The sequence below is a fragment of the Elephas maximus genome, chromosome 5 (genome assembly GCF_024166365.1).
Source record: "Elephas maximus indicus isolate mEleMax1 chromosome 5, mEleMax1 primary haplotype, whole genome shotgun sequence".
Taxonomy (NCBI): Eukaryota; Metazoa; Chordata; class Mammalia; order Proboscidea; family Elephantidae; genus Elephas; species Elephas maximus.
The window spans coordinates 161,840,304-161,867,721 of record NC_064823.1 but is presented as its reverse complement, the minus strand read 5'-3'; the positions used below and the strand labels follow the sequence as shown (position 1 = coordinate 161,867,721).

The 27,418-nt window shown below is 45.6% G+C and overlaps 1 protein-coding gene across 13 annotated transcripts in view; it reads right to left on the bottom strand.

The window, feature by feature from the left end:
* Window positions 1-27,418, bottom strand: part of ADD1 (adducin 1) — a 103,740-nt gene that overhangs the window by 11,648 nt on the left and 64,674 nt on the right. For 7 of the 13 annotated variants that reach the window (XM_049886624.1, XM_049886619.1, XM_049886628.1 and 4 more), the window contains exons 4-13: window positions 22,610-22,761; window positions 13,080-13,160; window positions 11,129-11,278; window positions 9,734-9,877; window positions 9,532-9,630; window positions 8,672-8,851; window positions 4,652-4,996; window positions 1,964-2,065; window positions 1,204-1,293; window positions 441-533 (exon numbers count right to left, since the gene is read on the bottom strand). In XM_049886624.1, coding sequence (XP_049742581.1) covers window positions 441-533; window positions 1,204-1,293; window positions 1,964-2,065; window positions 4,652-4,996; window positions 8,672-8,851; window positions 9,532-9,630; window positions 9,734-9,877; window positions 11,129-11,278; window positions 13,080-13,160; window positions 22,610-22,761 — 1,436 coding nt within the window. The remainder of the gene's footprint in view (window positions 1-440; window positions 534-1,203; window positions 1,294-1,963; window positions 2,066-4,651; window positions 4,997-8,671; window positions 8,852-9,531; window positions 9,631-9,733; window positions 9,878-11,128; window positions 11,279-13,079; window positions 13,161-22,609; window positions 22,762-27,418) is intronic. The other 6 variants (XM_049886626.1, XM_049886631.1, XM_049886625.1 and 3 more) reach the window with 3 other exon arrangements.

Below are 27,418 nucleotides of genomic sequence, written 5' to 3'. Positions count from 1 at the left end.
GTTTAAGATTGGCTAATTCTCAGCAACAACTCAAAACCAAAAAAAAAAACAACAAAAACCAAACCCACTGCCATCGAATCGATTCCGACTCACAGCAACAATATAGGACAGAGTAGAACTGTCCCATAGGGTTTCCAAAGAGCACCTGGTGGATTCAAACTGCCGACTTTTGGTTAGCAGCCGTAGCTCTTAACTACTATGCCACCAGGGTTTCCAGCAACAACTTAGAATGCTAAAAATTATAAAGATAACCTCATGCCTTAAAGAACAGGGTAGGCAGAACAGAACCTTCTATCCAAGCTCACTAGCAATCATTTAGAGATCTGCTCAGAGCTACACAGGTCACTAGAGTAACGCCCATAGAGGGGAAGCAGGTGAGGGAAGGGAAGGTGCAGCAGCGTCGCATACTGGTAGATAGCGAGGGACAGGGCAGTGAGTACCTTTCTAAAAGACAGAGATTTAGCGGGGCTAAAGGTCTGCTCTGTAAGCTCGAGCCCTTCGATAGTTTCCGTACAGTCAGAGAGGGGTGCGTCCTGCAACGGTAAACTGAGTCGTGAGAGCAAACTACGCCCATCTGCGAGACACCAACCCAGAGCACACGAAGGCAGCAGCTTCGAGCATGCAAGAGCCACACCCACAGGGACAGCGATGGAGCGTGCATATGACACAGACCAGGACTCGGGGCCAGCCAGGCAGCGTCAACAACGCAACTGGGAAGTTGACTCCTGCAGAGTCACGCTGTAAAGCACAAGACTGCACACTCATCCTCACAGACAACTGCTCCCGTGGCTCCCTCCTATGCACTGCTGCTATCATCCTTTACAGAAATGCACATACAGGTGGCTCACATTTACGGGAGCACTTGGTTACAGACAGGCAATTCGTACAAGAGCCAGAGCCCAGCAGCCCCACCCTCCTCCAGCAGCTGGCACAGGACACTGCTCAAACGCCCCAGCGGGCCGCCCCATGCCGCATGCATCAGGAGAGGAGTCTGGAGGGACGCCGGGCCCTTGGCATGCTTGTGCTGGTCTAGGCCTGAGAGGAGAGTGGCTGTGTTATTTCTTACCATGAAGACTTTTCACAAACAGCTGGTGGCCTAGCATACTCACCTCACAGTCACAATCTCTTGATTTGGGGTAATTTTGCAGCAGATGGTCATTAGTGCCACCACCCACTAATGTCAGAGACGTCCTGAGCTCTCACCTGGACAAGACTCCTGTCCATCATGACACCAGACAAGACCTGGGACTGAGGGCCAGCCGTCTTAATGTCCTGCAGGTTCTGCTCTCGGATCTGAGGACAGGAAGGAAAAACACAGTACAGAGAAACCCTGCCACGGCCCTGGCTCACACTGCCTGCGGCACTCCAGCCGCCATGGCACATGCAGGTCTACACATCCATGCTGCCCTGCCTCATGAAGCAGTGAGCACAGTGTCTGCCAGGCTGGCTGCTGGGCATGGGCTACTGTGATCTTCCTCCCCTTCTAGACAGGCTGCAGGGCAGAGCCGTCCCTCACTCACTCACTCACGGTATTTCCCATGTGCCCGTCCCACAGTGGCATAGGGCACTGATGGGGAACGTCAGCATAGCAAGCGGACTTGTGTCACTCTCACGCTCTTAAGCACCAAGTACTGCCCCCCGCCCCCACCCTTGGGAAAAGCCCTGGAAGGGAGGAGCAGCCATCTGTCCTCACTAGGAGCAGACTTTACGGCTCTAACTCTAGCCTGCTACATGAACAACCATGAGTTCAAGAACCAGCGGCGCCCCGAGTGTCCTCTGCTTCCACCCCCACCGGTCAGCTGAGCAACAGAGGCAGCATAAGAGGTGACATCAGCCACAAGAGTGGTGACAGAGTCCTCAGAGGGCCAAACACACCCTCTGTGCTGCAAACGCGAGCACCGTCCCACCCACCGGCCTCCTCCCTGCACAAAAGCCTCCACTGAGCGGGGACGGCGGTACGTACCTTGTTCCTCATCTCCTGGACCTCTTTTGGGTTAGTGTTCAACGGAACGAACAGGTTAGGGACGGCAGAGGTGGAGACTTTATGTCCATCCTCTCTAGTCCACTGTAACATCAAGAACAGGTGAGAAGTCAGGACCATGACAACGAGAGACGACAGCAGCACCCAACCGTCCCATGTTTATATCACATCTTGTCATGCACTGAACGTCCCAGAGCGAGAACTGAACCAATGACTGCACCCCCAGGTCACTGCAGCAGAGTTGAGGGGGGTAGGGAGTGTCACACAGAAAACAGTTAACAATGACTCCCCAAAAGTGCCATTTAAAATGCCTAGCTGAAATCTCCGGCAGGCACAGGCTGGCTGCAGCCTCCCGGGGAAGCTGGCAGGAGGTCCTTCAGAGAGACCATTGGTTCACCACTCTGAGAGGCTGCCAACGCCAAAGCAAACTGAAAGCGTGAGATGACAGAGTCATGAAAAGCGGTGTGACGTGACCACCCAGGCGCAGTGGCAGGTTCTGCACCGTGAGGCAGAGTGGGCATCACCAAAGCTGAGCGTTGAAATAAACCACAGCATCAGAACGCGTTGTTTGCGTAACCATTTCAACCCGAGAACATTACTGTACGGTCGCTTATACAGCGGCTACCTGGTGGAAGAGTTTGTGATGTTGAATATTTTATATAACGTGATCATTTTAAGTGTTACAAAAATATCCCAAACAAACTCGAAGCGCTTCATGAGTCCTCAGCTTAGGGTGTTTTAGGTGTCAGTGCGTATCGTCGGCACACAGGTGCCCAGCAGGCCGCTTGCATATCTGTTTTCGAATCTCCAATCAAATATGAGCTTTTTAATCAAATTCCAATTCTTAGGCATGAATAGGCACTGAACGTTAAAACACGCCCGTCTTGGAGAGCAGATGTTACGCCTTTCAGGGTATTTTCAAGAGGCGGTAAGATAGCCATAAACCATAAGACTTTAAAGAAAGCAACGAAAGTGTAAAACGCTTAGCCACTGTGAAGGCAAACGTGGAATGGACATGGAGCTGTGGGGTACTCACTGACGGTTATCTTCTCAGATAAAAATAACTCCAGCTTTTTATTAAAAATAATTTTTAGTCGAGACATTAGAACAACCTCATAAGCTTTGATACGTTTGAAAAATGAACAGCAATCATTATAAGCGAATATACCAACCTGGGAACACTGCACGGGATTTCTATCACTCCAGAACAATAAGAAACAAATGTCAAGGCTGAACGAGGTCTCCCCTTCATTGCATACATTGACTAAAACATCTACCGAGATTTCATTTCTTTTCAAGCTAGCAGGAAATCGAGCTCACAGCTGCTGCGCCATACACCCCTGGGAAAACTCCTCACAGCAAATCTGCATTACCCATTTACATCCTCAGTGGAGAGTTTGTTTTTAAGTCTTGCTTCCTTTAGCGAGTGAAATAAATAAAAACTAAAATGAACCCAAAAGGAAGGGAAAAAGGAAAGGATAGAAGGAGGACTAAGGGAGGGAGAGAGAGAGGGCTGGTGGAAGGAGAGAGAACACGCTCACACACGCTAAACCCCGTCAAGTTCACGCAGGGCTGCTTGGCCCACGTGACACACTTGGCTAGGAGCACAGAGGCTCCCACCAGCAAGTGTGCATCAGGAACACACCAGAACCACCTAGGAAGACGGAATTTCTTTTTTTTTCAATAGATCTATGAAGTAAAAGACCTGTTACCAGGGAACAGAACGCCCAGTTTGCTTCTCTGGTACCCACTGTCTTAGGAACATCTAGCCTAATTCCAGCTGAAGCCCTGCTCCAGCCTCGGCCCCTCACACAGGCTGAGCCCCGGGCTTATGGGGACAGGCCTCCCCTACGCTGTAACGCAGGAGCCGGGAGACCTGTCAAAGCCTAGGTTTTGGTCTGTGAAGACCACTCAGGAGGAATCGGCTCAGACAGCGCCTGAGCACTGTACACAGGAGCACCTCTTGGGCCGATGGGAACTGAGCAGCGTTGGGACTGGCACCAAGCTCCTTGCGGCACCTGTCGCTGGTGCCTGCTGATGGCCTGCGCTGCACTTGGGTCATGCCGCACCCAGTGGGGGCCGAAAGCCCCCCACTCATGGCCGTCTACTCACATGCACAGTCCATGCAGAGGGCAGCTGGCTGTGACGTTCGGAGGCTTTGGGAGAGAAGGAGGGGACGAAGCTCACGAGAGAGGACAGGGCAGCGAACAGCATACCGGTGAGTCACCGGGGAAACTGCTTAAGAACACACAGAAGCTTTGAAGAAGGACTCCAGGGACCGGGTGGGATCACTGGAGTCAACAACACGCAAGCATTAGGCTTGTGACGATAGCACTACCTTTTCATGCAGGAAGTGTTAAGGGCCCTGAAATACAACGTGAATTAAATGAGGGCCTATTTTTACTCTGAGGTTAATGCAGGTACGTTATTTTGTCTTTTTGCACCGTATGGAGTCAGGTTATGCTGGGATGACTAGTGAGGTCCATCATATCTTAAGCAGTTTCAAGCAGAAAGTATTACTCAGGTTTTGGCGACTGGCTGAGGTGGACTTGGTTCAGACTAAAGGGAGGTGAGTGCTCTGTGTTAGGGGGTGGGCTCCCAAAGCCTCCGAAGTCCCGGCTGCCCCACTTCTCTACGTCATCTAACTATGAACAGTAAGGAGGCACAGACCAAGCAGTTGGTAATACAGCTTGGCACGCAGACACCGGACGAGAGAGACTGCAGCAAGGGTTTCACGTGATCGTGTGTAATGCTCGTCCACACCTTAGTCTTCGACTTGGGACTGCTTCCATTCTGCCCTTCCTCGGGAGCTTCATCGCCCCGGCCAGAGTTCAGCCATCTTGTCTTCTCTCGCTGCTGCTTCTGAAAACTGTGTCTGAGGGGCGAGCCAGTGCCCGAATCACCGTCACTAGCAAAGGAGTAACCCGTGACACTGGCAGGAACCTCCACATCGCTGTACTTTTTAGATTTCTCTCTCAGAGCAGGGTATCGATAAGGGTAGCCAGTTCTGTAACCCTATGGGCCAAAGAGAATGAAAGACAGTCAGTATTCCCGATCCCCAACTGGACTTTGCTGTGGAGACCGAGGGAACACCTCCACAGTTCCTGAAGTGGAGACCCAGCAGAAATGCACACATGTTCACCAAAAGACAGGCAGCAGAGTGCTCACCACAGCCCTACTCGTAACAGCCCCAGTGGAGAACCAACTCCAGCGTCGCCGACAGCAGAACGTGTAAGCTGTGCTGTACCCCTACAGTGCAGTATGACACAGAATGAAAATCAGTGACTGCTGAAGGCTGTGTGGATGACATAGATATGATGCCGAGCGAAAACCCAAATGCAAAAGAACACACACCGTACGATTCCATTTATAAAAAACACAAAAAAAGGCAAAATCAAGCTTTGAGGCTGGAAGACAGGGGTGTGGTGACAGAGCCGGGTGGGGAGGGCTCCTGAGGTTCTGTAAGGTTCTGTCTGCTGATCTGGGTGCTGGTCACAGTGCGTTCAGTTTTTAAAACTCGACAAACTGAATACTTACAATATATGCACTTCCCTGTTGATACCTGATTACTTCAATGAAAAGTTAAAATTGAAGAAAACAAACAGGGCTACTTGCTGCTGGATACAGTACAGGTTACACTAACCAACCTAACAGGTATTTATATTTTTTCTTTTTAATCACAGTCTTAAACACTGTGATAATCTTTAGGTATGACCAAGCAAGCGCACCTCATGACAATTAGTTCCCAGCAAAATCATTCGACGCTTGAACAGAACAACGTTCAAGTGCAACCTTGAATTCTGCCTCGTGACCGTTAACCATGCTCTGAAGCACGTGCCCCGCAGGACTCTCGCCTTGGTAACAGCACCTAACCCACCTTTTCCCCACAGACAACCTCCTCTGGGGCAGGCACCTTGTCTTACTCAGGTCTGCCCACTGCTGAGCACCTGTGGGTGTCTGGGTGTGGCAGACAGACTCGAGGGTCACGCTTTGTGTAACACCCTCCCTCTGAGTGTGAGCGGTATCTGGGGCTCGCTCCTAACCAGTGGACCTCAGCAAAGGAGACAGGGTACCAGAGACAAACGCAGGCCCAACCTACAAAGGCCTCTCCTCCACTGCTGGCTTTCAAGAGGCCAATGGCCATGAATTCCACAGCCCGAAGAAAACGAATTCTGCTGGAACCCCAGGGGGGCATGGAAGCAGATCCTTGCCCGATGAGAGGCCAGCCCTGACCCACACCCTGACTGTAACTTGTGAGACCCTGGCTAAGCTGTGCCTGGACTCCTGACCCACGGAAACAATGAATGGGTGTTGTTTTAAGCCATTGAGTTTGTACTGATTTGTTAAGCAACACAGAAGGCCAACACACTGATCATCCAAAAGACATCTGCCAAATTGTCTGACTGACTCATATGTGCGCCATGACACTCCCGGCACCTTTACAACAAACGACAACTCGAGGGAGCTAAGACTTGAAAGGATTACACTGGGCTTGCCCTACCAATGAGCTGGGGTCTGCATCCACCTGCTGGCCTATCCTACAACGTCCACAACGCTCACTGCTGGCACTCCCCCGAGCTGGCACTCCCCACGGTGGGCTCTGCGCCTCTGTGAGGGCCGGCCTCTTGGAGGTTACCTTCACTACCAGACACTCTTCTAATGCATCAAAAAAGGTGACGACAACCCTGAATGGAGCTTTTTTTCTTACATAAACTACCCGCAGAGACAGGCAATGTCTGCACTAGCCACACTCCCACTTACAAGTATGCTTTACCGAGGAATAATAAAAAATCATGACTTCGCTACAAAGACTGTCTTCAGAAAAATACCGTTCTTATTCACTCAAGTCTCCTGTTGGTTAGGAGGCAGGGCTTCGATTAATCGCCACGACTTCAGGATAAACCCCCAGGACTGCACAAACACCATTTTATCCTGAGAGGGTGTGTGTTTTTTCTCGATTCTTCCCCCTTCAATGCTGTCAAATCAAAATTAAAGGCAATACTCTGACCTTACACCTCTTACATGGCTTGTAGTTAAAAATATGAATCCGTTCCGCCTTGAGAAATTGGAATTGTATCTTGATTTTGAAAAACAATGTAGTGTTTCTCCTAACTGCACGTGTTGAAGTCTCTCTTACAGTGTGGGAGTCTTCAGCTCTGCTTTCTGTCCCACCCACTGTGCAACAAGCAGCCTGTGCGGCTGATTCCAACACTGAGTCAAAAGATGGCTACGCTCAGGGATTGGCGGTCTGGCCTCTCATAAACCCAAGACCTCCTAATATTAAAAACCACAATCTGTGCGCATGAGGGACGTTTGTCTTGAACGTCTCCCTTACTGACTTCCCGTCACTATCAAACCTGAGTTACTGGCTCATCTAGCTTCTCTCTGCCCACCTCCCAAACCTGTTGACATGCACACGCCACGGCAGGGTGGCGCCCCCAACTGGCGTCTCCTCTTCCATTCCTCATTGAGTTTTAGAGAGAAGAGCAGTGAAATGTCAAAATAGCTAACAGGAAGAAAACCTGGGGCAGTCTGTCCAGGGCATCTCGTCACGCCTCAGCGCACTGGGCCACTCTGAGCACCTGGCACTCCCTCTGCAGTCCCTGGCCACTGCAGCCCCACTCTCAAACCCATGGACATCCCTGACGTTACACTGTTGTGGTAGGCCACCTAACTCTAGCCACTTTTTCATCCTCTCGGTTAGCTATCTCTCCTTTCCCTGCTGTCCCTGATCTGCTGCTTCCATCCTCAGTTACCTCTCTCTCCTCCCTCTGCAGTCTCTCAGCAGTCCTGGCCCTGGCTTTGGTGGCTGAGCCTGGCACCCACACCCACATTGGCTCCTGCCGCTCCCATCGCACCTGCCGCCACACATTCACACCTGCTAGGCTTACTGCCTGAGAAGCGCTGCGGCAGGGTGGTTTAATGCTTGGTCGCTAGCTGAAAGGTCAGTGGTTTGAACCCACCAGCCACTCCACAGGACAAAGAGGTGGCAGTCTGCTCCTATAAAGATTACAGCCTTGGACACCCTATGGGGCAGTGCTACTCAGCCCTACAGAGTCACTATGAGTCAGAATTGACTTGATGGCAACAGGTTTGGTTTGGTTTTTTTCTGGCAGGTGGCTTACTGTGGACTCACCTGTTCGTCTCCCTGACTAGGCGATGGCTTTGTGTCCCTGCACCAACAACCCCGGTGTCTCCTGTGCAGTAGACACACAGATAATACCTGTGCACCACAACACCCGGGCCCAATTAACCAGGGCTTACTGTTGAAACCCACCCCCGCCCACCGTGCTGCCAAAAAAAAAAAAAAAAAAACACTGCACCAACTGATTTCAAAATTCTCCCCTCCATAGCCTGGTCGGGGATGATGGTCATGAGCTGGTTTGCTAGAAGTTTCTCAGCTGTCTTAGTGGTTAGTTCTCCAGAGCAGGCTGCAGAGCCGTGTTCCCTGTGCTCACTAAGCCCAAAGAGAAGGCTATCTTTAGGAAACAAAACAAGAAACCCTCCCTTCTCCATTTCTCCGCAATCTGGCTTAAAAGTTAACAAGCCTGGTGCCTCTTCAGGACTGAAGGGTGAAAGCAGTGTCCTTCCCTGGCACTTAGACACTGAATGTTTTTTACTCCCTATAAAAACAGCCATGTCTGTGCTTTCAGAAAAAGCTTTATCACTGAGTGAGGGCGACATTCTTACCAGGTTATCAAGCATCCGCATGAGGGCTTCGAATTCCTGCTCCCCAATCTGCCACCTGGGAGGCAATCCGGTGCTCCCCTCCCCTGCCGGAGACTCCGGGGACCGGGACTTGGCTTTGTACTTCCCGGGATCCAGCAGGACTAGGTTGTCTGGGCCTCCTGCGCTGGCCAGCGTACGAACCTTTTCCAAAACAAGAAACACAAAGGCTTGAGTTCCTCACGGAGCCCCCGAGAGCCAGGGCTATGAGATAGAGCAGGTTTCAACAGAGATCCAATCACTGGAGCAGAGACTATGAGACGCAGGCTAGGCAGTGACGGACTAGTCGCTGGGCATTTTCAAAGGTCTGTCTTTAGCATGAATACACTGTTGGGCACTCACACTTGGAGGCCAACTGGGAAAATCAAAGCACTCCTAAGAATGCACGAAGCAGAGCCTGGAGACTTCCGGCCCCCAGACCCCAGACCCGAGTGGGGGGGCAGTGGGAAGAGCACACACGTGGGCGGGCCACGGGCCTGGCTCCCTGGCCCACACCAGCTGTAAGCTGGGCAAGGCTCTTCCTCTTCGCACCTGTTTTATCAAAAGGGGTGCACCTACTGCAGAGCCTGGCACATACCAGGGATGCCACACACAGCAGTGGTTTATGTACCGGAAAAAGAAAAATTAGAAACCAAAGCCCAGTGATCTTTTGCCAACTTAAATCAGTGAAATGGCATTTGTCCTGGTCAATTTCCAAATCCATGAGCTCATCTTGGGCAAACAGACTCCTGCAAGACTCATGGCTGCAAAGCAAATACAAAAGTCGTCGTGAAGGCCAGAGACACCTGAGTGAACTGCAGACCGAGGGAATGGCCAGCGCTTACCTGGATCTCACAGGCCACCACAAGGTTGTGAATGTAGTAGAACGCCTCCTCAACAGTCTCTCCAACTGAGACCAGCCCATGGTTTCGGAGAATGAGGACCTGAAGGGACAGCATGGATTCTCCATGAGCTAGGTGAACAGGCTGACGCTTGACTTTTTCTTCTCCCTCTATAATTTCAAGACCAGATTAGGTGCCTACTGACCTTACTCTTAGGTCCCAAATTTTTCTGAATCAAAACCTTTTCCTCCTCATCAACGAGAATCCCGTGATAGTCATGATAAGCCACTTCTCCAAGGGACAGTGCCTCCGGGGAGATTGGCAAGAGGCCGCACTTCATCGCAGACACCTAGAGACCAGGTGGTCACTGTTAATGCAGGCAAAACAGTGAGCGCTCTCCTCACAGAAACAGAGGAGGGAAGATGTTCATTTTATTCTCTTCTTGGAAATAAATGAAACCGTGAACTTAGGATAAACGTGAATTCTGTGGCTCACTAATTAGCCTAAAGACAAAGCTATCAACAAGCCTTAGACAGTCTCAAAAGAAAATCTCATTGTTTAAGACTTTTTCACATTAGTTACAAATTCTATATAAGTCAGACTTTATGATAAGACAAGCAGACACTCATGATATTTCAAAAGATAGGCTGCCAAAGTCCAGGTGTGCTATTCATCTTAGGGTGTAGGTAAGACTGAAACACCAGAAAACTAATATCATGTAATTTCTCTATATTTATTTAACTCAAACTGAATCTCAAAGTAAAAATAGCTAAGTGTTTGAATTTGATATAACCCTTAAGTGTCCTATAATCCCCCTATCTGGCCTTAGACTAGGCTAGCTTGGAATGTCTTCTACGAAGAGCAGCATCGGACCCTAGTCTAACAGGATCCCAAGATGTGGATGATATCTATCGGTGCCAACAATTCCATAGGGAAAAGCTTATCTAAAAAGACAGTATCACATTTAATTCCTTTCATAGCTTCAGCCTTCCTATAAGAAATTCCCTTACCATGCAAAATTATTTGGATGACAATTTTTAAAACATACGGCACGGTGGCTGTTTACAACTGTATTCTCAAAGGTATCTCTAATGATTCTTCAACACGCGTGGACTTCTAGTGGCTGGGATAGCGTGCGTTCTTTTAGAAAAAAGTTACACCACTCAGAGAATGACACATCTAATAAAACTCTGGCACTCTGAAGCCTACGGTCAAAGTGAAATAAACCAGTCGGAGCTAAGACTCACCCCAACGATCAAATGCGCAGGCATCCAAACACCAACACGGCACCTGGCGTGCATCACTAAACCGACACCAGCACCTGGCGTGCATCACTAAACCGACAACGGCACCTGGCGTGCATTGCTAAACCCACAACGGCACCTGGCGCGCATCGCTAAACCCACAACGGCACCTGGCGCGCATCGCTAAACCCACAACGGCACCTGGTGCACAAACGAGCCCCAAACACATTAAAGTATAAAACTAGCAATAAAAGGCAAAGCTTTAAGTGTTCTGCTTTCGCTTGATTTTGTGCCAACAATCAGAATGTGCATTTTCGTGCCGAGAGGCCTGGCGCCTTGTCCAGTGGTCGACTCACCGCTGCCCCTGCTGGCGTGTGAATATGGACCACGCATCTCACATCCGGTCGGGCAGCATAAATCGCAGAATGTAAGGTGAAGCCAGCTTGATTGACTCCCAGATTAGTGCTTCCTCGATCTACTACATCTCCTTGTAGATTGATTTTAACCTTAAATTAGGAAAATTTTTAAAGGTTAAGAGGATTTCAAATTGCCCCAAATAGAAAATATTTTTTTTAATTTTATTATGTTGTTGTTGAGAATACACACAGCAAAATATACACCAATTCAATCATTTCTACATGTACAATTCAGTGACACTGATTACATTCTTTGAGTTGTGCAACCATTCTCACCCTTCTTTTCTGAGTTGTTCCTCCCTAATTAACATAATCTCATTGCTCCCCAAGGTTCCTATCCATTCTTTCAAGTTGCTGTCGTCACTTGGATACCATATAGATAGCTCTTAAAAAAGCCTAATGCTCAAGGCAGAGCTTTTTTACCGTTAGACTGAACTACTGTTTGATTTTAAGAAGACTACAGGGAATGTTTTTGGTTTAAGGTTTAAAGACTTTTTCAGGGCAATAGTTTTAGGAGTTCATCCAATCTTCATGACACTAGGAAGTCTAGAGTCCATGAGAATTTGAAATTCTGTTCTGCATTTTCCCCCTTTTGATTAGGATTCTTTTATAGAATCTTTGATCAAAATGTTCAGTAATGGTAGCTGGGCACCAGCTAGTTCTTCTGGTCTCATGGCAAAGGAGGCAGTTGTTCATGGAGGCAATTAGCCACACATTCCCTATCCTCGTCCTATTCCTGACTCTCCTACTTCCTCTGTTGCTCCAGGCAAATAGAGACCAATGGTTGTGCCTTGGGTGGCCGCTTGCAACCTCCTAAAACCCCAGGCACTATGCATCGATCTAGGAGGTAGAAGAGAAGCACTAAATGCGTTATTAGGCCAATTACCTGGGATGTCCCGTGAGACCGTGGCCCTAAACCTCCAAACCCAAGAACCAAACCCCAGGACTACCTGGTTGTACGTGAGCAGCCTCGGTAGGGTTGTCGTCGTTGTAAACGTATCTATCACACAACTTTTCCCAGTTCAACTTTTTACAGGTATAGAACTTACTGACAGCAATTAAAACAATTGGCTGTTCAACCCTACCCTTAATCAATGCAATTTTCCATCACTGTTAACCCCCAGTTCCCCGTCCCTCCCACTCCTGGTAACCACTAATAAACTTTGTTCTCTATATATTTGCCTTTTCTTGCCTTTTTATATAAATGAGATCATATAGTATTTGTCCTTCTGTGAGTGACTTATTTGACTCAACGTATCTTCCAGCTTCATCATATTGTGGCATATATCAAGACTCCATTTCGCCTACGGGCTGAGGAGTATTCCAGTCTATGTATGTGCCACGTTTTGTTCACCCATTCATCTGTTCATGGGCATTTAGGTTGTTTCCACCTTTCGGCTACTTGTGAATAGTACTGCAATGAACACTGGTGTACAAGTCTCTATCTGAGTCTCTGCTTTCCGGTCTTCTGGGTGTACACCTAGGAGTGGAATTGCTGGGTCAAATGGCAGTTCTATTTTTAGTTTTCTGAGGAACTGCCACACTGATTTCCACAATGACTGTACCATTTTGCATTCCCACCAGAAATGGATAAGGGTTCCAATTTCCCCACAACTGTACCAACATCTGTAATTGTTTTTTAACTTAGCCACCCTAGTGGGAGTGAAATGGTATTTCATTGTGGTTTTGATTTGCACTCTAACCAGAGAATATTTAAACCAGTTGAAATATTTACAATTTCTTTCAAAGGTTTTTCTAACTGAATTAATCACAAAAAATATGGAGTCCTTCATCTTTCTTGGGTTTTACATGTTAGCTAAATTTGAAGATGCTTAATTATCTAATATGACCCACACCTATGTGATGCCCGAGAAGAGTGGTCCATTCTTACCAAGCTGGAAGCAGTCACTTCGCTGTAAAGCAGTCCAAAAGGTACAATGAGGAAGTGCTCCTGCTCAGAGCTCACTCTGGTCTGCAGGGAGAATTGCCCAGTTAGCTCAAAAATCCAATTACAGCCCATTCCATCTCTTGCCGCCCCAAAAAGCCCCAAAGTTAATCTATACTCACACATCACAGGTTTGTTGTGAGTATTATGTGAGCTAATTAGGAAAGTACTTAAGCACAATGCCTGTCACAAAGCTAAGAGGTATTGGAAGCTTTCTACTAATACACAACCGTAACTTAATTTGCCAGGTACATAAAGTACACCTTGGTCACATACATAGTAACTGACTTTATAGAGAAAAAAACAATTCTACACTAGTGCTCTGATAAACCCGCCGCCATCAAGTTAATTCCGACTCATAGCGACCCTGTAGGGCAGAGGAGAACTGCCCCATAGGGTTTCCAAGGCTGTCATCTTTACAGAAGCAGACTACCACATCTTTTTCCCATGGAGCGCCTGATGGGTTTGAACCACTGACCTTTTGGTTAGCAGCTGAGCACTTAACCACTGTGCCATGAGGGCTCATAAAAACCACAAACGATAGAGTGCCCTATCTGCTTGATTCATTTAAAAAAATTCTCTATGATGCCATATTGTCCCAATTTTGCTCCTTCCTCAATACTGTTGTCCTTTCACAACAATCCATTCAACAGTGCAGGTCTGGCACATACCCTTTACCAAGCACTCTGCTAAACACTAGTGAGAGAGATGTGAATCCTGTCCTCAAAATATTCAGTCTAACTTTATAAGATTTGAGAACAGAATCAAAAGACTTCCTACAGATAACATGAGAATCCATTTACTACTGGGTTAAGAAATCCAGAATTCTAACCAGCCCAAGGTATGTGGAACTCAGTGTTTGTTGGATAAGACCTTAGGTGTGTGCTCCCGCTTCATCACCAGCGGAACAACATCTTCTGTGGCGGCCCTAACAGAAACACCTGCAGCTGCTGCTAGGGTGGTCCCAGGAAACAGGGTGCACACACATCCTGCATTCCCTCAGCCTCATTCCGCCAGTGCTCAGCGAGGCCTGCTAGGTCATGGGCACTGTGGGACAGCAGTAAGTAAATGGATGCTGTAGAGACCTAATCATTAAAACAGTCCACCTCACACTCGGCAGAATGTCTGTCTGGGATTTTCACCACTGCTTCTAGCATTCGACAGAAAACAAGTTCTATCCCCCTTCTACAATTTAGTTCTCAAATGCCTGAAACTACCCCATCTTCTCTTATGTTGTCTTTATGCTAAACGCACCTTCGTTTCCTCAGCATAAAGTAACGGGAGTAAGAGCACAGGACCCAAAGTCACGGAGGTATAGAGCCCTCTGCAGTAGACAGTTGGGCCTTTTGGTTCCAGTTCTGAGAGCAGGACCACACCTGAGGCCAACGAGTGGGGGCCTACCTACTAAGAGAGACCATCTGGGGGCACAATGCTGACTAAGCCTCAGGAGGCCTGTGGTGAAGCCAACAAAAGCCTGGGAAGACCAAGGCCTCACTGGAGCTTCCGGGGTTGGAAAGTACAGGGCTGGGAGTGGCAGCAGAGCAGTCTGAGTGGGCAGAGCTGCAAAGCGCTTAGGGCTGCGACAGCACCAGAAGCAATGGAGACCAGAGCCGGCAAGACACCGGCAGAAACCTCACTGAGAGCAAGACGCCCAGAGAGACTAGTGGCACAGTAGTGCAGCACAGCAGCCCGAGGCCAGCAGAAGCTTGGGCCCAGCCTGGGTGCCCCCTCCCCACAGTAGGGGTTGGCGTCAGAGCAGTTTCTGCTTTGAGAGCTCAGGTCAGCCAGAGAACTGGACCAGGTAGCTACAGGGATAGGGGGGCAGAGCTAGCTAAGCCAAGTCTCAGAGAGAAAGAGAGAGAACCTGGCAATGTAAGAGTGAACACCAATTTCTCACTATGAAACCATTATTTAAGAGGGCACATTTATTTGTATTCTTGTTTGGTATCTACTTTCCGTGTGCTAACACTCTGGTGGCATCTTGTGTGTTCTGGCTCTGACTGAACGGACATGACATTTATGAAGGGACCACTGTTAGTGAACAACCTGTGTGTGCACCACAACAGTAAATGCGTACTGTTTAAACACCTGTGGGTGTACCACAGGTATATACGGTCGGAGCTAAAATCCTAGCTGTGCCGTGAACTGGTGCCCTGAGCTCCTGTTCGCCTTATCTGTGAAATGGGGGTTATGAGGGCTCCCCCCCATGATGAAGTGCTCAATAAATGGCACTGTTGTTGTCAGGTGCTATCAAATCAGTCCCGACTCACAGTGACCCTACGTACAACAGAACGAAACACTGCCTCGACCTGCACCATCCTTACAGTCTTTGCTATGCTTGAGATTGTTATTGCAGCCACTGTGTCAATTTATCTCGTTGAGGGTCATCTTCTTTTTCACTGACCCTCTACTTTATCAGGAGCCATGGTGGCACGTGGTGGTTAAGCATTCAGCTTCCAACCAAAAGGTCAGCAGTTTGAATCCACCAGCTGCTGCTTGGAAACCCTTCGAAGCACTTTTCTACTCTGTCCTATAGGGTTGTTATGGGTCGGAATTGACTTGATGGCAATGGGTTTTTTTTTGGGGGGGGGGTTCTACTTTACAAAGGACGATGTCCCTTCTCCAGGGATTGGTCCCTCCTGATAACATGTTCAAAGTATGTGAGATGAAGTCTTGCCATCCTTGCTTCTAAAGAGCATTCTGGGTGTACTTCCTCCCAGACAGATTTGTTTGTTCCTCTGGTCATCTGTGGTATTGTATTCAGTACTCTTTGCCAACACCATAATTCAAAGGCATCAATTCTTTGGTTTCCGTATTCATTGCCCAACTTTTGCATGCATATGAGGTAAATGAAAACACCATGGCTTGGGTCAGGCACATCAAAGTGACATCTTCACTTTTTAACGCTTCAAAGAGTTCTTTTGTAGCAGATTTGCCCAATGCAATAAGTTGTTAGATTCCTTGACTGCTGCCTCCATGGGCTTTGATTGTGGATGCAAGTAAAATGAAATCCTTGATGACTTCAATCTTTTCTCTGTTTATCATGATGTTGCTTATTGGTCCAGTTGCGAGGATTTTTGTTTATGTTGAGGTGTAACCCATACCGTAGGCTGTGGTCTTTAATCTTCATTAGTAAGTGCTTGAAGTTCTCTCCACTTCCAGCAAGCAAGGTTGTGTCATCTGCATAATGCAGGTTGTTAATGAGTCTTCCTCCAATCCTAATGCCATATTCTTCTTCACATAGTCCAACTTCCTCAGATTATTTGCTCAGCATACAGACTGAATAAGTACGGTGAAAGGACACAACCTGATACACACCTTTCCTGATTTTAAACCACGCAGTATCCCTTTGTTCTGTTCGAACAACTGCCTCTTGGTCTATGTACAGGTTCTTCATGAGCACAATTAAGTGTCCTGGAATTCACATTCTTTGTAGTGTTACCCATAATTTGTTATGATCCACACAGTCAAATGCCTTTGCATAGTCAATAAAACACAGGTATTCTCTGCTTTCAGCCAAGATCCATCTGCCATCAGCAACGACATCCCTGGTTCCACGTCCTCTTCTGAATCCACTTCGAACTTCTGGCAGTCCCTGTTGATGCACTGCTGCCACCACTTTGGAATGAGCGTCAGCAAAATTTTACTTGTGTGAATTAATGATACTGTTTGATAATTTCCACATTCTGTTGGATCTCCTTCCTTTGGAATGGGCACAAATATGGATCTCTCCCAGTCAGTTAACCAGGAAGCTGTCTTCCAAATTTCCTGACATAGAAGCGAGTACTTCCAGTGCTGCATCCATTTGTTGAAACATCTCAATTGGTTTTTCCATCAATTCCTAAACCCTTGTTTTTCCCAATGCCTTCAGTGCATCTTGGACTTCTTCCTTTACTACCATCCGTTCCTGATCATTCACTACCTGCTGAAATGGTTGAACGTCGACCGATTCTTTTTGGTATAGTGACTCTGTGTATTCCTCCCATTTTCTTTTGATGCTTCCTGTGTTATTCAATATTGTCCTCATAGAATCCTTCAATATTGCAACTCAAGGCTTAAATTTTTTATTCAGATCTTTCAGCTTGACAAATGAGGAGTGTGTCCTTCCCGTTTGGTTTTCTAACTCCAAGTTTTTGCACATTTCATTACTTTATCTTTTCAAGCTGCCCTTTGAAATCTTCTTTTCAGCTGTTTTACTTCATCATTTCTTCTGTTCACTTTAGTTACACAACGTTCAAGTTTCAGAGTCTCTTCTAACATCCACTTTGGTCTTTTTTTTTCTGTCTTTTTAATGACGTTTCTGCTTTCTTCAGGTACAGCATCCTGAATGTCACTCCACAACTCATATGATCTTTGCTCATGTTCAACGAGTCAAATCTATCCTCTGAAACGGTCTCTAAACTCAGGTGGGATATACTCAAGGTCATACTTTGGCTCTCATGAACTCGCTCGGACTTTCTTCAGCTTCAACTTTAACTTGCACATGAGCAATTGATGGTCTGTTCCACAGTCGGCCCCTGGCCTTGTTCTGACTGATGATATTGAGCTTTTTTCCATTGTCTCTTTCCACAGATGCAGTTGATTTGATTCCTGTGTATTCCATCTGGCGAGGTCCACATGTACAGCTGCTGTGTATGTTGGTGAAAAGGTTATTTGCAATGAAGAAGTCACTGGTCTTGCAAAATTCTATCATGCGATCTCCAGCACTGTTTCTATCACCGAGGCCATATTTTCCAACTATCAATCCTTCTTCTTTGTTCCCAACTTTCGCATTCCAATAACCAGTAATTATCAATGCATCCTGATTGCATGTTTGATCAATTTCAGACTGCAGAAGTTGGTAAAAAGCTTTAATCTCCTCATCTTTGGCATTAGTGGTTGGTGCGTAAATTTGATAATAGTCGTATTAACTGGTCTTCCTTGTATGCATATGACTATTATCCTATCGCTGACAGTGTTATACTTCAGGGTAGATCTTGAAATGTTTTTTTTGACAAGGAAGGCAATTCGTTATTTCCAGCATAGTAGACCATATGATTGTCTGATTCAAAATGACCAATACCAATCCATTCCAGCTCACTAATGCCTAGGATATCAATGTTTATTCATTCCACTTCATTTCTGACGACTTCCAATTTTCCTAGACTCATACTTCCTACATTCCAGGTTCCAATTATTAATACATGTTTGCAGCTTTTCTCATTTTGAGTTGTGCCCCATCAGCAAATGAAGGTCCCGAAAGCTTGACTCCATCACGTCATTAAGGTCGACTCTACTTTGTGGAAGCAGCTCTTCCGCAGTCATCTGTTGAGTGTCTTCCAACCCGCGGGGCTCCTCTTCCGGCACTATATCAGACAGTGTTCCACTGCTATTCATAAGGTTTTCACTGGCTAATTTTTTCAGAAGTAGGTCGCCAAGTACTTCTTCCTAGTCTGTCTTAGTCTGGAAGCTCCACTAAAACCTGAGTCTCTACATCCTCGTTAATACTTGGTATTGCCCACCTTTTAAAAAATTTAAATCTGATGTCTATGAAATGGTATTTTACTGTGGTTTTAATTTACAATTTCCTCATTACTAATGAGTTCAGCATTTTTTCATATTTTTATAAACCATTTTTATTTCCTCTTCTCTGAAATTCCTTTATCTTTTGCCCATTTTTACTGGTTTGTCTTTTTCTTAATGATTAAGAGCTCTTTATTCTGGATATTAATCTTTTGTTGGCTGCATGCAGGGCAAAATCTCCCAGGTTATGGCTGTTATTTTCCCTCACTTTACAGTGTTTTTTAATGAAGAGAATGTGCTCATTTTAATGTAACCAAATTTACCCATTTTTCCTTTTTGAGATTAGTACTTTTTTGGGTCTTAAGAAATCTTTCCTCAGGTCACAGTGTATTGATTCTAAAATTTTTACAGTATTCCCTTTCACATTAAATCCTTACTTCACAGGAATTGCTTTGTGAACACGTACAGTATAGGAGAGGGCTCCAATATAATTTCCAATCCAACACCCACTATAGCCTAGTCCATCCTTCCTCCAAGTCTACAGTGCAAATCCTTTGTGTATCTGATTTCCATACATGTAGATCTGGTTCTGGACTCTCTGTTCTATTCCACTGGTCTATTGTCTATTCCTTTGTTCAAGCGTACTATCTTCATTACTATCACTTTACATAATAAGTTTGACATCTGGTAGGAAAAATCTTCTTGCCTATTTCCTCAGGGGTCTCTTAGCTGTTCTTGGACTTCTGCTCTTCTATACAAATGATAGAATCATGCTGTCAGGTTCCATATTATAAAATAGTACACAGCCATCTTTAACCATTTTTTCCCTTTGATATATATACTTATTTCACACAACTATAAAGCATATATATTTTATGTATTTTTTCTAATAATCAACATTTTTCATGTTTTCACATGGTCTTTATAAATATTTTTAATAGTGTGTAACATTGCTTCATACGGATATCAAATAATCAAGCCATTTCATCACCTACTGCTAAATACTTAAGACTCTCAAAATTTTCTCATTATTATAAATAATGCTTCAATTAATTAATCTGTACATATATGATTTCTTTGACTTATTTCCTTAGGATATAGCTCCAAGAGTAAGCACAACAGTTCTACATATTTTAATGGAAAAAGCTTAAAACATAAGATTCTCTGAGTCTGAGGCAAAATGGACAAAGTGCCAAATACAAACTAAAAGTGAAAAAAAGAGAACGGCTCTTCAAAGCAAGTGCCTTCGGCAGTGCTTCCTCCCTAATGGGACCAGCTTCTCCTTCTTTCAGTATTCTACTGCCCATCTCCGGGCCACTCACTGAAAACAAAAATCACCCCTAACTCATTATCTCTAGCAGAGAGCTCTATCAAGTCCCAGAAGCACAATGCATCATTCATGAAATGTGGGCTCCAGACCACGGCTGTGGGGGCTCAACATTGCTGACTCCAGAATGGAGCACTGAACTAAACACCTGCCAGTTTCTGCAGGTGCTAGCCCTGAAAGCACTCCACTGACCCAGAGAGGCACTTAGGGTGTAGGGAGGCCTAGCCATCAGTTAAGCACCACCATCCCACTGCGCTAACTGGGCCACCCTGGCTTGCTCCCCTGCAAAGGTTCCTCTAATCCTGCACAATCTTAAAACGGAGCTCTAATTCAATCATCATTGATCCTGTAGCACCTGGCGGAACTTTTAAATCGCTTCAGCAGAAAATCTCTATGACCCGCTTTCAAAGAAAGGCAGAATGACCTGTTGCACTGATAAATGCTGCTAATATTTGTTTTTCTGCAAAATGTCTATATAATAGCACTTAGACTGTAAAACAAAAAGTGCATGGCATAAACGGGGGCGGGGGGGGGCTTCCTTAAATGTTCTCTCGTTCACTCTTTAAAAGAGACAGAAAATATTTCTGATAGCCTGAATTTCTTTTTTTACTCAATATGAACCACACAAAACAGATCACTTACAGAAGAGTCAACACTTCACTAAGGTCTTGATTCTGCCAAGTCCAAAACAATTAAGAGAAAAAACAAGCAACTGAGGCAATGCAAACTTATTTCAATAGCATTCATGGCAGGACTACAGGTAAACAGCATTTTAAAACCCCAAAGAAAGTGAGGCCACTCTGAAAGCCACAGTTCACATTTCCCATTACAGCTGCAACATTTTCACGGAGTGAATCTTTCGGAAACCATGGAGCACTACAGCTCCACATACGGCATTCTGCCAAGGATAATCAGCCAGAGAGGCCAGTAATTATCCACGTGGGCACAAGGAAGAGAGCTGGCACCTGTGATGGGCCAAATGGACCCACTGATCAAGTATCAGAGGCACAAGGGAGTTTGCACTAGACAATTTTACTGAGGTAAATTTCATCTCAGCTGGGGATTTCATTCAATTGTTCACCCAACAAAGTCTTCTTGCGTGCCTATATGTGCCAGGCAGCTGGTCCTGGGGGTACAGTAGGGACCATGCTGTGTGGCCTGATGGTAACTGCCAATGGGAAAAGGTGGCAGCAGAGAAGGGGAGTCGGGCAAGGCTGGCGGGGTAATGCACACAGCAGCAGCGTGAGTACCACGTCTGGGTGTGCCAGGCGCAGGTCTGCACTGTGAAAAGCTCACTGCAGCAGTGATGAGACAGGGCTCGCTCACCACCACTAGCAAAGATTAATACATCAACACACGTGCACTGGTCACAATAATGAGCCCCAGACCTGCATCGCGGGACAACAAATGCACCTTTTTTGGTTACAGAACGGAGCTAAACTAAGCACCTGCTGGTGATGAGCCCACATCTGAAAAACCTACAAGCGTGTTTGAGTGTGAACAAGAGCATGACATAATCTAAACAACTGTTGGCACTGGCTGCCTCAAGACAGACAGGATTCAGACACTGTCTTTATAAACCTGTGCAGGTATCACTCGTTAAGATGAGCGTGTGCTATACTGATAACCTAAAATAGTCAATAAAAGAAAGTAAACCTCAAAACGGGAGAGTACAACAAGGTTAACTGAAGGAAGGAGGCAAAGAAAGAGGCTAACTCTACAAAAGAATTTCAAAAAAGAAGCCTGACAGTGCAGCAAGGAACCGGAGAGGGCAGAAGATGGAATTCCCGGCCCAGAGGGCAGAGTATGGCCACAGAAAGGACAGTGTAACAGGAGGCCAGGAGTACAGAATGGCACAGACTTCAGCAAGTAGTGCCAGTTTTCTGTGATGTCATGAGGTCATCTACTGGGAGGGGTCAGGAGTTGCGAAGGGGGAACAAGCGGTCTGGACACAGAGAAATTTGGACAGTGTAAAGAGAGGTGTCCTCAGGGGTGCAGGCAGTGCTGCGGAGGCAGGAATTTGTGGAGCAAGCCGAAGGCTCTGCTAGGAGGCCCTCCCTAGAGGCCTCTGGATGCCCAGGGCACAGAGGGGTACTAGGGGGCTGGGAAGGGTGCTGCTGAACTGCCAGACCAGAAATCCAAGCTGGACAAACCAGGCTGATGTTTCAGGGTGCAGAGGGGTCCCCAGGGCAGGACTAGTCTTGTTTGTTGATATCACCCCAGAGCTTAGAGCCCTTGCTGGCCACTAGAAAGCAGATGCCCAGTAAACCTTATAAATGCATTTTAGAAAACAGAGCTCCTAGTAGTATTAAAAAACTGGAGTGGTTTAAGAAACAAGTATGAAAACTAGAAGGCTCTGGTCAGAGTGGAAAAGAATTGGAGGAACTGCCCACACTTTGGCAAACACTCATGTATTAGGTTAGCGTGCAAGAAGAAAGAGGTTTTAAAGAATTAATGATCTCTTAACTTGTAAACCAAACTGGCTGATTCTCAGGCTATTATGCTCTGCAGGCAGGAATCAGACTGGAAGACAGTCGAAGATTTACTGCAGCTCGGCCTGCTTCCCTCTTCTCCTAAGTGGAAAGAGGTATTGCCAGACACACTATATTCCATCCACCATTCGGTGACGACGGCACTTAAGACTCACCGTGATATGATTGTAAATCAGCTGAGACCATCCGAAGAGGTCCGCCAATCTATAGAACGCCGCCAGCTTACAGCGCAGTAACTTCTCCCCTTTGTCATAGGCAATAGAGTCAGAGCCTCTCAGGTCATTCACAGGAGTCACCATCCCAAGACCTGAAACAAAGAAAAACAAAATGCAGACATCTACCATTTCTTATCCAGTAACAACGGTTCTGAGATAGTCATCATCCACATTAAGCCATGAAGTAAGTCTCAGAAATTTTCTAAACACTGTGTTCTCTAAGATCAATACAATTAAGTTAGAAATCAGTAACAAAAACAGAGTAAAACAAAATGAACACTTGGAAATTCATAAGTTCTTTCAAACTCATCGCTCAAAGAAGACACAACGGAGGCAGCCACTGTGGCGCTTAGGAGCACACACTGGAGCCTATGCCAGGGCTCACAGCCCGGTTCACGGCTTTCAGGCAGTAAGTTCCCCTTCTGTGCCTCCATCTCCTCATCTGTAAAAGAGATCATGAGAAGGACAGCTCTTCATTCTTTTATCTGGAATTCCAAAATCCAAACAGATCTACAAAGTTCAAGTTCTACGTGAAACCCAACTGAACAGGCTGAGAGGTGACTTACAATCTTTACTAACATCTTAGAATAAACAGCCAACACGTTCCGCTGCAGAAACATCAGTATGTTTGCTTACAAGACGTCCTGCTGGGGGTGTGTACACAGATACATACTGACATATACATTTATATATATGTATACACACTATTCCTCTCGGGAAAAAAAAACGAAAAGATGGGGCGGGAAAAAACTTAATAGTAAGAGTGAGAAAAGAGGGACAAAGCCACAAATATAGCAGAGATTACAAGACGAAGATTTCTACCTCATGACAATACATTTGAAGGTGAAAAAGAGGCCAATTTTCCTTAAACCCATACACACAGACACACACATGCACACATGCAGGTTCAAGTCTAACGTAACTGATTTAAGAGCATTCAGGATAATAGCTCTCAGCAAACAAGGAACAGGAGGGAACTTCCTTAACTTGATAAAGGACAGCTACAGGAAAATACCACTGTCAGACATAATGACCAATGACAGGTCCCCCTAAACCAGGAGCAATGCCAACATGTGTGCTGTCTCACTCTCACTAAATACCGTAGTGGGGTCCTGGCAAATACGAGGCTGGAAAAGAAGTAAATACACATTGAATAAGAAAAAAAAATAAGCATTTGATTGCAATCCCATTTGGTCATGATGTATTACCCTTTTTACACATCGATAGATTTGATTCTTTTTTTTTTAAGTATCTCGAACATGTAGAAGAATAGAGAATACAATCACGTATCCACCATTTTGATTCAGCAGAGGGCAATCTTCTGCTGCAGAGACTTTATTATTTATTTTCAAAACTGAGCTGAAATTTAAATAACGCATGGAGAGCCACTTTAAAGTGGACAGTCCAGGGGCAGTCAGTGCATTCACCATGCTGTGCGGCACCCCCTCTCTCTAGTTCCAAAACTTTTCCACCACCCCAGAAGAACGACACCCCACCAACCATTCCCCTGCCCCCATCCCCGGGCAAGCAACCATCTCCTGTCTATGGATGTACCTATTATGAATATTTCATATTTAAGGAATCACAGGTAACCCTTTGTGTTTGGCTTCTTTCACTTAACACAATGTTTTTGAGATTCATCCAAGTTGTAGTATATACTAGGACTTCATTCATTTTTATGGCTGAATGATATCCTGTCCTAAGTATATACGGAGCCCTGGAGGCATGAGGGAAACCCTGGTAGCGTAGTGGTTAAGTGCTACAGCTGCTAACCAAAAGGTTGGCAGTTCGAATCCACCAGGCGCTCCTTGGAAACTCTACGGGGCAGTTCTGCTCTGTCCTTATAGGGTCATTATGAGTCGGAATCGACTCGACAGCATTGGGTTTGGGTTTGGTTTGGAGGCGTGGGAGTTGCTGCTTGGCTTGGCTTAGGACTAGGCTGCTAACCAAATGGGGATGCAGTGGCTCTATAGGAGAAAGACCTGGCCATCTGCTCCTGTAAAGATTACAGCCTGGAAAACTCGATGGGGCAGTTCCACTCTGTCACACAGGGCTGCTCGGAGTTGAGATTACAGCCTAGAAAACTCGATGGGGCAGTTCCACTCTGTCACACAGGGCTGCTCGGAGTTGAGATTACAGCCTGGAAAACTCGATGGGGCAGTTCCACTCTGTCACACAGGGCTGCTCGGAGTTGAGATTACAGCCTGGAAAACTCGATGGGGCAGTTCCACTCTGTCACACAGGGCTGCTCGGAGTTGAGATTACAGCCTGGAAAACTCGATGGGGCAGTTCCACTCTGTCACACAGGACTGCTCGGAGTTGAGATTACAGCCTAGAAAACTCGATGGGGCAGTTCCACTCTGTCACACAGGGCTGCTCGGAGTTGAGATTACAGCCTGGAAAACTCGATGGGGCAGTTCCACTCTGTCACACAGGGCTGCTCGGAGTTGAGATTACAGCCTGGAAAACTCGATGGGGCAGTTCCACTCTGTCACAGAGGGCTGCTCGGAGTTGAGATTACAGCCTGGAAAACTCGATGGGGCAGTTCCACTCTGTCACACAGGGCTGCTCGGAGTTGAAGGCCGACTCGACCACACACGACAACAGTGTGCGTACACACTGACATTCATTTGCTGACAGGCATTTGGATTGTTTCCACCTTTCGGCTATTATTAATAATGGTGCTATAAACATCTGTGGACAGACTTCTATGTGAACATATATTTCATTTTCTCCCATTCTGTAAGTTGTCTTTTCATAGTTTTGATCAGGTACATTGATGAAAAGCTATTAATTTTTTTTCACTATACACATATTTAATAATCCAGACACCAGCCTAAAGTCCAAAGAAATGCTTAAAAAGTTCAAGTGTATTTTAAATGTCAAATCGATTTACAAGTTTTGTTAAAATTGCTTTCTTTTTTAATTTTACTGTGCTTTAGGTGAAAGTTTATAGTGCAAGTTAGTTTCTCATTTAAAAATTTATACACAAATTGTTTTGTGACATTGGTTGCAATCCCTCCAATGTGTCAGCACTCTCCCTCATTCCACCCCAGGTTCCCCATGTTCATTCCTCCAGTATTCCTGTCCCTTCTGCCTTCTCGTCTTTGCTTTCGGGCAGGTGTTGCCCGTTTGGTCTCATATACTTGAATGAACTAAGAAGCACGTTCCTCACGTGTTATTGTTTGTTCTATAGGCCTGCCTAATCTTTGGCTGAAAGGTGCCCTTTGAGAGTGGCTTCAGTTCAGAGTTTGCCAGGTGTTCAGGGGCCAGAGTGTTGGGGGTATTAATTTTTATTAAGACCAATTTCTTTCATTTGCTGTTTATGTTTTTGGTATCAAATCTAAGAATCCATGGCCACATCTGAGGTAATAAATATTTAGCCCTAGGCTCTTTTCTAACAGCTCTTCTGTTTAGGCCATTGATCCATTTTGAGTTCATTTCTGTACACGGAGTGAGGTAGGGTCCAAATTCGTTCTTCTGCATGTGATTATCCAACTGTCCCAGCACCATTTACCAAAGAGGGTATTCCTTCCCCATTGAATGGATTGTCACCCTTGCTGAAAATCAATTGGCCATAGATGTTTGGGTTTATTTCTAGACTCTCAGTTCTACTCCATTGGTCTATATGTCTATCTTTATGCCAGTACCACACTGTTTTAATCGCTTAATTTGTTTAAATTAGAAGTGTGACTCCAACTTTGTTCTTCTTTTTCAATACTGTTTTGGCTATTTGAGGCCTCTTCCAATTTCATATCAACTTGAGGATCAACTTTTTCATTACCGCAAAAGGGCCACTGGAATTTTGATATGGATTACACTGAATATGTAGATCACTTTGGGGAGTATTATCTAAAAAATATTAAATCTTTCAATCCACGAACATGGAATGTCTATTTAACTAGGTTTTCTTTAATATGTGGAAACCCTGGTGGGGTAGTGGTTAAGTGCTATGGCTGCTAATCAAAAGGCCAGCAGTTGGAACTCACCAGGCGCACCTTGGAAACTCTATGGGGCAGTTCTGCTCTGTCCTGTAGGGTCGCTATGAGTTGGAATCAACTCAACAGCAACAGGTGTTTTTTTTTTTTTTTAATTATCTATCAACAATGTTTTATAGTTTTCAATGTACCAGACTTCTGCCTCCATGATTAAATTTACTTCTAGGCATTTCATTCATTTGGATGCTAGTATAAATGGAATTGCTTTCTTAACTTCCTTTATGAGTTGTTCACTGCTAGTGTTTAGACACACACAGATTTATGTACACTGCTATCGTACTCTGCAACTTTTATAAATCTGTTTATTAGCTGTAATACTTTTTTGGTAGATTCCTTAGGGTTTTCTACATCATAAGATCATATCATCTGCAAAAACAGTTTGACTTATTCCTTCCCAATTAAATGCCTTTTATTTCTTTTTCTTGTCTAACTGCTCTGACGAGGACCTCCAATAAAATGTCTAAAAGCAGTAGTGGTGACAGCAGATATCCTTGTCTTGTTCAGATCTTTTATTTTAAATAGCTGATTTTTAGACGATTTTGCAAAGATGGTGGCTATAGCAGCACAGTTTTTAAATCTTCTTAAATCCCCATTCCTGCACAAAAAAAAAATTAGTGAGAGTAACTAAGATAGCAAAACAAAAACTCAAGAATGACATCTACAACAAAAAACGCAGACCCATGAACCTGAAAATCTAAGAGGGTGGGCCTAGCACAGATAGAATGGATGATATCAGGGTCTGTGCAGAACA